We start from the raw sequence: 11,399 nt of genomic DNA on the forward strand, positions 1-11,399 counted from the left end.
GGTGAGCAGCTTCTCAGTGTACACCCAAACCAGCCAGTTTTGTTTTTCTCAGATGACAGATTGAGGAGGGTAGTGGTTTGACCTGAAACCACGGCCAAACCCCAGTTACTGAATTCTTGCGCTATAGCCATTAGCTCACCCTCTCAGAGGATTCCAAATCTCATATTAAGGAATGACATGGAAAGAGTGCGTTATAATCAAATCAGATTCTTGAGGGCAGTAAGGATTTTCATTCAGCATATTAATATAATTTGCTGAGTGGTGAGCTGTGTTTTATCTTTCTTCCAGTGCTGTCTCTTTACATCCAAATTTGAGCTTTTATATGGAGGCTCATTAGCGTCTATAATACTTATGTCTATCTCTAGCAGATATTATTTTTATGTTTGACAGTTGTGTTGGGGTTTTGGAAAATAAACTTTTTTAATGATTCTGTATCCAAACACAAATTTTGTATATATATATATATATATATATATATATATATGAACTTCATAAGAACTTTGTATGTATACATATATATGTAGGTATATATACGTATATATATATACGTATATATACGTATATATATACATATATATACACACACATATATAGTATATGTATAGGTGGCTAGGTGTATAGGTATATGTATATATATATACATACATATATACATATATATGTATGTGTATATATATGTGTATATACACATACATATACTGGCACATATACATATACATATATATATATATACATATATTTATATATATGTATATATATATATATACATATATGTGTGTGTGTGTATATAGAGAGAGAGAAAGCGAGAGAGAAGAGAGAAAGCTATCTCTCTCTCTATATATATATATACGAACTTTGTACATACATGTATATGTATTTGTACTTTGTATGTATAAATGTATTTGTATTTATTTATGCATGTGTGTTTCTGTGTGTGTGTTTTTGTGTGTGTGTGTGTGTGTGTGTGTGTGTGTGTGTGTGTGTGTGTGTATCTTGTAATAAACAACAGTCTGGACCTGGTTTTGATTTTCTTTTTCAGAGTAAAGTACAGCAGGACCAAGTATTAAATCAGAGCAACAAAGTCTTCCTCTACTGTGCTTTTTTGGACTATAGGTGGGTCTGCGTTCAAAATTTGTACACACTTGATGAGTCAATCAGATGGAATGCCAGAGAGAATTTTTCTTAATTTTTGAATATTTCTTTTTATTTAATCAAACAAATAACAAAAGGAAGAGGCAAATTTCCCTTGTCCCGCTCAAATCAAAGAACATACAGTGTTCAAATTTATAGCTGTTTCAGTTTGGTGTATCTTGACCTACAGGCCCTGGAAAAGTACAGAGAGATGTCAAGTGCGACTGAAAAACAATTTTTTAACACAATTTATTTTAACAGGGAGAGTGTTCTTGTTGGACGAAGGCTCTCCCTCCCAACTCCCCTTTTCTATGAAGCTTGTGAAAAATGTAAAATATTGGATTGTCCTGTCAGAATGCCCTGTGAAGTACAGCAATGATATCCTCTCTGTGCCTCCCACAATGGCTCATGTTGAGTGATGCCTTCCAGCAGATATGTGAGAAAATACTCATCTGTTTCTTCCATAGAATTTTACTTTTCACCTGAGGTTAATATAAATACCAGTTTACTTTCCTTGTAGTTCAACTGAGGGAGTGTGGTCAAATGAAGGCTGTGTGCGCTCCGATGGAAACATGACATACAGTGTATGTTTGTGTAACCACCTCACCAACTTTGCCATCCTGATGCAAGTGGTTCCCTTAAAGGTATAGTACCTTCAAAGAAGATTAATCACACTAACAAATAAACACTTTTTTGCAAATAGTATTTGGTCACTTTGAAAGGCAGTTTAAATTACAAGATTCAGATAGCTAGATTGCCATGTGTCATACATTACAAATTATTTAATAGACTTATCCACTCACGATGTTGAGTAATTAAATTTCTGCCTTATGAGACCATAAGAACTCTTACGAAGAAAGCATGCAAGCTATATATATAATTCAACTAATTATAAATATATATATATAACATTCCCATTGAAGCTATTGCCGATTAACAATAATTTCGACCTGAATTGTACTTTACAGGGTTGATTTCCATGATTTCTAAAAAAATTTCAGTGAGTTTCCTTTGAAAGAGATTAACAAATAACTAACTATCAATGACATGTCTCTTGCCAAAAATTAAAACAAAATTCTACAATTTGATTTTACCATGTATCTCTCTCTTCTCCCTAACACTCCCTGTCACTCACACACACACACACACACACACACACACACACACACACACACACACACACACACACACACATACACACAAACACATACAAAAAGTCCACAACTAATACAATTCAAGTTTAAAGTACGTCAATCAAATGGCATGTGAAAATGAACTTGTGTAATCCAACCTTTGCCTCACCAAACCCTCTCTAAATGGTTATTTGAGCCAAATCTGGTATGTCACAATATTCATGAATGATCCACATTCCTCAGATTAATCAGATTCAGATAGTATTTTATAAGAAATACCCCTTGAACAACCAAGTAGTGTCCTTGCTGTGTTTCCACAAACCCACTGCATCAAACTATTTGTAGCATGTGCATGAAGGAATCACAATGTCTCAAAATTGACAGTTCTTATCTAGAGATGTTATTGATAGTGTTACAAAATAGGAAACAAGAGAAAATCTTAACACATCACTATAGCTAAAAGTCATCTGCAGTCCAGCTAACAGTGATTTTCAAAATAGAAAAACATCACCTAATCAGAATAAAAATGTGTTTTCATACTTTGTAATGTTCTGTGGCTCATAATATACCTTCTTCTTCTTCACCTTCCGGCTTTTCCCTTCAGGGGTCGCCACAGCAAATCAACTTTCTACATCCAACCCTATTCTGTATCCTCCTCTCTCACACCAACTACCTTCATATCTTCTCTCACTACAACCATAAATCTTCTGTTTGGTTTTTCTCAAGACCTCCTGCCTGGCAGCTCCAATTCCAGAATCTGTCTACCAATATATTCACTCTCCCTCCTCTGTACATGATCAAACCATCTCAGTCTGGCTTGTCTGAACATCTCCTCAAAACATCTAAAATGTGCTTCTCCTCTGATAGACTCAGTCCTGATCCTATCCATCCTCGTCACTCCGAAAGAGAACCTTAGCATCTTCATCTTAGCGACCTCTTGCTCTGCTTCCTGTCTTTCTCTCATTGTATCTGTTTCTAGTACATACATCATCGCTGGTCTCACCACTGCCTTGTACACCTTTCTTTCATTCTGGCTGGTCTTCTATCACATAGTAACCCTGACACTTTTCTCCTCCCATTCCAACCTGCTTGAATCTGTCTCGTCACCTCTTTTCCACACTCACCGTTGCTCTGGACTGTTGAGCCCAGGTACCTAAAATCCTCCAACTTCTTGATCTCCACTCCCTGTAGCCTCACCGTTCCACCCATTCCACCCTTCTCTGTACTTCTGTATTAGCATTGTCATTGCAAATACTGCATCTGTAGTACTCTCTCTCTCTGCATAAAGCCATACTGCTGTTCACAAATACTGACTTTTGCTCTCAGCCTAGTTTTCACTACCCTTTCCCATAACTTCATTTTATGGCTCATCAACTTTATCCCTCTATAGTTGCCGCAATCCTGCACACCCCCCTTAATCATAAAAATGGGCACCATCACCCTTCATCTCCATTCCTCAGGCATCTTCTCACTCTCTAAGATCCTGCTGAATAATCGAGTCAGAAATTCTACCGCTGCCTCTCCTAGACACTTCCACATCTCCACAGATATATCATCAGGACCAACTGCCTTTCCACTCCTCATCCTCTTCAATGCCTTCCTCACTTCACTTTTACTAATCTGTGCTGCTTTGTGGTCTACAATAGTCACCGGTTCTACCCTTGCCTCTCTTTCATTTTCCTCATTCATCAGCTCTTCAAAGTACTCTTTCCATCTTCCTATCACTCTTCTAGCATCTGTCAGTACATTTCCCTCTCTATCCTTCATCCCCGGACCTGCTGTACATCCTTTCCATCCCTTTCTGACTGTTTCGCCCACCTGTGTACATAATTCTCTCCCTCCTTACTGTCCAACCGAGCGTACAGGTCATCGTATGCCCTTTGTTTTGCCTTTGCTACCTCTATCTTTACCTTACGTTGTATCCCCCTGTACTCCTGTCTGTTCTCTTCGGTCCTCTCAGTGTCCCACTTCTTTGCAAACCGATTTCTCTGTTTATAATTCTGCACTTCCTCATTCCACCACCAAGTCTCCTTATCTACTTTCCCTTCAGGTGATACACCAAGTACTCTCCTCCCTGTCTCCCTGATAACACTAGCTGTTGTTGTCCAATCATCTGGAAGGTCTCCCTGACCACACAGAGCCTTTCTCAACTCCTCCCTGAAAACCATACAACACTCCTCCCTTTTCAGCTTCCACCACTTTATCCACTGCTCTGCCTCTCTCCTCTTGATCTTCCTTGTCACCAGAGTCATCCTACAAACCACCATCCTATGCTGTCTGGCTACACTCTCACCTACAACTACTTTGCAGTCACTGATCTCTTTCAGGTTACCTTGTCTATACAAGATGTAGTATACCTGCGTGCTCCTACCTCCACTCTTATAAGTTACCCTGTGTTCCTGTCTTTTCTGGAAAAAGTATTCACTACAGCCATTTCCATCCCTTTATGCAAAATCTACCACCATCTGTCCCTCTTTGTTCCTCTCCATTATACCAAATCTGCCCATCACTTCTTTATCCCCTCTATTGTCTTCACCAACATGTCCATTGACATCTGCACCAATTACCACTCTCATCTCTGGGTATATTCTGCATCACTTCATCTAACTCATTCCAGAACTTCTCCTTCTCTCTAACTCACATCCCACCTGCTGGGCATAGCCACAAACAACATTGAGCATCACACCTTCAATTTCCAGTTTCAGACTCATAAGTCCATCTGAAATTCTTTTCACCTCCAGAACATTCCTAACAAATTCCTCCTTCAAGAAAACTCCTACGTCATTTCTCTTCTTGTCACTACCATGATAGTCCAACTTCAAGCCTGCTTTTAAGCTTCTAGCCTTACTACATTTCCACCTGGTCTCCTGGACACACAGTATATCCACCTTCCGTCTCTGCATCATGTCAACCAACTCTATACCTTTTCCTCTCATAGTCCAGATATAAAAGTCCCTACTCTCAGTCCCAGACTCTCTCCTTTCCTCTTCCTCTCTGCTTCCAAACACATCTCCTCCCCTCCTTCTTTGACCTACAGTAGCCCAGTTTCCACTGGTACCCTGTAGGTCATCAGTACCAATGGCGGTCATCGTAAACCCGGGCCTCAACCAATCCTGTATGAGATTATTTGGTTTAATTGGCATGCTTGGTTATGGCACGTTTTATGCCGGATGACCTTACTGACCTAACCCTCTGCATTTATCCGGGCTTGGGACCGGCTCAGGGAGACATTAGCCCATGCCCCCCCACCCCCCAGGCTGATTCAGTGAGACACTTGCCTGTGTCGCCCTGAGGCTGCATTTTTTTGCTCATACTACTGTATATCTGAAATGCCAATGGGAGTAGCAGGGTACATCTAAATATGAATTTGTCATTTCACTTTTTCTTAATAACAGGAAAAGTAGGTTACTGAGATTATTATACAGCAGTTATCTAACTAAAACATGCACAATCACAAATACAATGAATATAAATTCTATTTGCAATGCGGTGCCTTTAGCTATATATCTTTAATCATATTCTGTATTTTGGCCAAGGCTGTCTGAGATTAGCTGTAGATTAGCAATGGTTTACCACACAGTAACCCATCATCTAGAAGCTCATCTGTTGCCTTGGACAATTTATCATGTGAAGTTTGATTATACGCAGTGCTACATAGTCACATGTTGGTTTCACTAGTGGTTTTATTCAGAAGTGCTTTAGACCACCATGATCAAGTGCAGTTCTCTTGCCACTTCAAGGAACAGTAGTCTTTTCCTCTTGGACCACAGTCCTATTAAAGATCAACCAAAAACAGTCCCTTTGAAACATCTGGAATTCCATTCTTGCTGTGTTTCTCTCATGCTTGTCCTGTGCATTAAAATTACCTTCATTCACAAAACCATTAAACCTAAACTCTATTTGTCACCATTGATTTGGTCCAACCAAGATGATATGTCATTGTCAGGAGAACAGTGAGATACAATATGTGCTGTCTTAAATTGTGTAGAAGAGGTCCTTACAAAAGAAGTTACAGAAGTCTATTTGATGCTATACTTTCCTTAGCCAGTCTCTAATTAGCAGGCTGCCTCATCGCTCAGCTGCAAGAGAACATCCCACATATCCCTTTTCTGGAAGTCCAGATCTCTGCCTTCATAATAACAAGGCAGATGTGAACAGAGTTAATGGTGATTCCAGGCCATAGGCAAAACCCTCAAAATATAGCCAGTTTCAAAATAGCATCAATGCACTGGGGTACATGGATATTTGACTTCTATACATCCAACATGCATATGTATATACTATACGTATATTCATGCCCACTTGTGTGTGTGTGTGTGTGTGTGTGTGTGTGTGTGTGTGTGTGTTTCTAGGGGGAGAGACAGAAAGAGAGAGGGGGAGGGGATACAAAGTTATGAGCAATGACTGACAAGAAATATGTTGATTCCTAAATCAAAATCTGTGTCAAACTTATTTTTTTACTTTCCATCCTGTATCTTTTGAAAGATTTTATCAAAAACTATGTGCTATGAAAATAGTAAGTAGGTTCATTCACACCTGGATTGCAGCCTACCTGAGAAGACACCGTCAAAGGCCAAAATTGTATTACTAACTAAAAACAACTGAATTCTGTAGAACTTATTGACTGAATCGAACCAGGACACTAGAGAGAACTGCTTGCTTGTTTTGACAAAGCACCATGAAAATACAGTAATAAGTGTACTTCTTGTCTTTGAATACAGCTCACTACCAGCCACCGGGTGGCACTGTCAACCATTGGTTATGTTGGCTGCTCAATTTCCATCTTCTGCCTCGCCATTACTCTGGTAACCTTTGCTGTCTTGTCGTAAGTACCATCAGTCACTCAAAGCAAGTCAAATTTATGACAAGTTTTTCGTTTCAGTTGGATTAAACCATTTGAATTATACTCTTCATGTATTTTTTTCAGTGCCACTTTTATCAGCTTATTTTAAGTCAGAAAGTCTAATACCTGTTTATGTTGACCACAACCTGGGTTGACACTGTCATCCATACAGTTAGACCTTGGAGGAAATACTGGTTGTTCCTTAAACTGATTGACAATGAGCACAAAGACACATGACTCTTGGATGCAAATAAAGTGTTTTAATTGCTCAGCATAATGTAGAGCAGGCATTTTGTTTTTGTGTGGGGGGGGGTGAGGGGGTGAGGGGGGCGTAATACAGTATCACTCAAAGTGACATTCATATTTAAATACACATTGTGAAATTTGTCTGTGGATCCTTCCTGTACCCTTTTCCATTCACCCTCCCTTTCTGTGATTTATGAGGAGAAAGGGTTCAAACTCCTCATATTAAAAGTCCTAGAGCTGCCTTCGGCAACTTTCACTGTCTCGTATTTTATGATTATTGATGGTTGCAGAATGTAATACATTACTAAGCATATGCCCTGGTGCTGTGTTCCATACCTAAACCTGTATTACACAACCTACAAATTTGTAAAAATATTTGTACATGCTCACCTTTTATGGTGTATAATATTACAGAGGCATTCCATTTGGTGAAGTAGGTCTCTGTAGGTTTCAGGAGGGGCTCAGTAAATTGAATAATTTAATAAAGCATTCATCATTGTGTTAGATATCAAGAATGAATCTCATGAGAATGAGCTAAATTGTGAAAAAGATAGTTCACAGATAGATTATATTGTCTTAATGTGTTTTATGGTTTCCATGAATTTCTAGGAATTCCTTTTGGTTGCATTAAGTATTGTAGATGGAAATTACAGGCCTCCTTGCCAGAATGTATTAAAAAATTCAATATAACTTTTGAAATCCCATGTTTCATGAAATAATTGTAGTGACATTTATATTAAAGACATACACACAATGCCATACTGTCCCTGCAGGTCTGTGAGCACCATCCGGAACCAACGCTACCACATCCACGCCAACCTGTCCTTCGCCATATTGGTGGCTGAGATCTTATTGCTCATCAGCGCCAGCTTTGACCCAAGCACGGTAGTAACATAATAAAGCACTTAAGGCACATTTCTGTTTATGTAATCATTATGTCTACATTTGACTATTTTTATGTACCAATTTGTAAAGTACAGCTTAAACAAGAGGGTAATAGTGTCAGTGAATATTTAATTTAAAAAAAAGGCTGATGGCAAGAAGATACAAACAATATGAACATCCACTGAGACTATAGTGGGAAAAATACACATTGAAATGCATGACTGTCAGATGGAGACAGATTTTATTGAAAGTTTGATTTTCATCCCTTGAACCAGCTGCCTTGTAAAGTGATGGCCATCCTTCTTCACTTCTTCTTCCTGAGTGCCTTTGCCTGGATGCTGGTGGAAGGTCTTCACCTCTACAGTATGGTGGTCAAGGTGTTTGGCTCTGAGGGCAGCAAACACTTCTACTACTATGGCATTGGATGGGGTGAGTCTGACCTGAGTCAACTCTTACTGTAAAAGTAACTGTACTATTTTGGAAATGGCCTCACTGGTAAAATAAAGTGCAAGTAACGGGTTTGAACTTGTTGAATAAGTCTGCTTTGAGTTACATTCCACAGTAACAATTGTTTCTCCTGATCTTAGTGAACCACAGTTGATGGACAGTTAAAAAGACTGTGGGGCACATGGATACTGCCTTTGGCTGCTGGGGAATGCTTAGTTCTTCCTCCACATGCTGAAACCATTAGTGGGGGAAAATGATCCCTGTTTTATTACTTCCTTTCTTCTGGCCAGTGTATTTTTTCATTTTGTGTGGCCAAATGAAAATTATGTGTTGGAGATATTTCTGACTGTAAGATGTATACCTTGAAAGTAAATTGTAATCAATTGCTTGCTACTTTCACCTTATTTTGTTGGGCAAACTTTCTGGTGATCAATACTTCATAGAAAATCTTATACAAAAAGATAAAAGTTTAAAATAAAATATTCATTTGTGAGGCCTAAGCCTCAGATCTGCACAGGTTCAGTAGTGTTCAGTCATTATACTCAACATGAATGCACGAATACCACTGTGTGTTGAAAGTCTGGCCATCCTGTCACTGGTAATTCTCACCAGTACTGAAAATGTGAAATCATTGGCAGCTGAAAATAATTTGAGCACAATTTACTCCAGTTGTCAGAGTTACATATCTAAAAAAAAATGTACTGGCCCAGCAGTTTCAGTTTCAGGAAATTACATTCTTGTTGAAGAATACAAGCAGCTTGACAACACAGTTTTCTGTCCAGAATGCAAAATTAGATTTACAGACAATTTGTCTTTTTTTGTTTGTTTTGCTCTTTATCAGGCTCTCCCCTGGTGATCTGTGTGGTTTCTGTTACATCAGCTCTGGGCAGTTACGGTGAAGATGACAAGTACGTATCATGTTAAGAGAAAGAAATCTTACATAGGGTTATATTGAATTAGTTTTAATCCATCAAAGCTTAGTGGCATTGCTTAAGAATGACATCCCCTCTGAGACGGCCATGGTTACTGTTACTCACAAAGCTTTTAGCAGTAACAACATGTGTCATTTTGCATTTACATTACAACATTGTTTTTCTTTGAAGGGGGACATGATGTGTTTTTTTTCCTTTCTCCTTGCTTTCTCAGCTGCTGGCTTTCACTGAAGAATGGAGCTATCTGGGCTTTTGTGGCACCAGCTCTGTTTGTTATTGTGGTGAGAAATTTGAATTTGAATTTTCATTCATTGAAAGTTCAGGTTTTTATCAACTAAAAATTGGTCCAGTTTGCAATTTCCATAGCTTAATCAATCTAGATAATTCCCTCTGCTAAGATCATAATTTTCAAGATTAGTTATATTGATATATATGTTGGCTGAAATGTAAAATCTTACAGATTTATATTTCTTGTTTGTTTTTTTTATCAGTTATCTGATCATTTAGTTCTAAGTATATTTTACCAGTAGGTATGCACCTGAAGAGGAACATTCTTTGGCCACTGATATTTGATTGCATGTCTGCTGTGATGTCACTGTCAGGATGCCAACCTTTAGATTTAGATACTGAAAAGAGCAGAGATTTTCTTAAATATTAACCAACCAAAATCCAACATCTCCCAAACATGTAAATCCTGGTGCTAACAGTTAAATTCAAACATGTTTTTGCCATTGATATTTTGCAGGGTCAGTCCCACGATAGATTTTTCAACCATTTATTTCCAGATAAAATGTAATGTCTGCCTGATTTTTTATTGATCAACATTGTATTTTTTCCCCACTGTATTGTTATATGAACCAGAAAGCCAATATCAGTATTGATATAATATTTTCTGCATGCACTTTCTTCTCACTGGCAGGTAAACATTGGCATTCTGATATCAGTGACCAGAATTATCTCTCGAATCAGTGGAGAAAATTACAAAGTTCACGGAGATGCCAATGCAGTCAAGTAAGTTAATTTAATAATTAAATAATGCAATTTTATCATAATAAATGCTAAACAATCAGACAAACATGCTGTATTGCATTTTTTATTTTAAGGCTGACTGCAAAGGCTGTGGCTGTTCTCCTGCCTATATTGGGCATCTCCTGGATCTTTGGCGTTTTAGCAGTAAACACACACTCCTTGCCATTCCTATATATCTTTGCAGTTTTCAACTCATTGCAGGTAAGATCATATTAAAAAATATTTTTGTCCTCAAATTGTATTTGTGAATTAAATTTACGTTTTTTCATTTCTGTAGGGTTTCTTTGTCTTCTTGTTTCACTGCCTTCTAAACTCTGAGGTATGGCACCTAAATCCACATGATAATAACAATAACAATAATAATAACAATAATAATAATAATAATAATAATAATAATAATAATAATAATAACAATAATAATAATAATAATAATAATGACCATAAGTATTTTGCAGTAGTAATAGTAGTACAGTTGCACCTCCCTCTCTTCTTTCTTTCTTTCTTTCTTTCTTTCTTTCTTTCTTTCTTTCTTTCTTTCTTTCTCCATCTATTTATTTATGTTTTTATTTACTTATTTATTAAATAACATAATGAATGAGTTTACCAACACAATTCCAATGCTCTATCTATTTTGAATATTTTTTCAGGTCAGAGCTGCTTTCAAGCACAAAACCAAGGTGTGGTCTCTGACCAGCAGCTCCATCCGAAACATCAATGTGAAGCCTTTCAACTCTGACATTGTGAGTGTGTCGT

The 11,399-nt window shown here is 37.8% G+C and overlaps 1 protein-coding gene across 2 annotated transcripts in view; it reads left to right on the forward strand.

The window, feature by feature from the left end:
* The window catches only part of adgrd1 (adhesion G protein-coupled receptor D1), a 37,957-nt gene that overhangs the window by 24,532 nt on the left and 2,026 nt on the right, over window positions 1-11,399 (forward strand). For both annotated transcript variants that reach the window (XM_086174275.1, XM_086174276.1), the window contains 11 exons: window positions 1,040-1,113; window positions 1,652-1,775; window positions 6,986-7,089; window positions 8,127-8,238; window positions 8,514-8,667; window positions 9,527-9,593; window positions 9,832-9,898; window positions 10,537-10,628; window positions 10,721-10,847; window positions 10,924-10,965; window positions 11,294-11,386. In XM_086174275.1, the coding sequence (XP_086030401.1) occupies window positions 1,040-1,113; window positions 1,652-1,775; window positions 6,986-7,089; window positions 8,127-8,238; window positions 8,514-8,667; window positions 9,527-9,593; window positions 9,832-9,898; window positions 10,537-10,628; window positions 10,721-10,847; window positions 10,924-10,965; window positions 11,294-11,386 (1,056 nt within the window). The remainder of the gene's footprint in view (window positions 1-1,039; window positions 1,114-1,651; window positions 1,776-6,985; window positions 7,090-8,126; window positions 8,239-8,513; window positions 8,668-9,526; window positions 9,594-9,831; window positions 9,899-10,536; window positions 10,629-10,720; window positions 10,848-10,923; window positions 10,966-11,293; window positions 11,387-11,399) is intronic.

Source organism: Fistularia commersonii, chromosome 26 (assembly GCF_037954325.1).
Source record: "Fistularia commersonii isolate RoL2024-O1a breed Wild chromosome 26, RoL_Fcom_v1.0, whole genome shotgun sequence".
Lineage (NCBI taxonomy): Eukaryota > Metazoa > Chordata > Actinopteri > Syngnathiformes > Fistulariidae > Fistularia > Fistularia commersonii.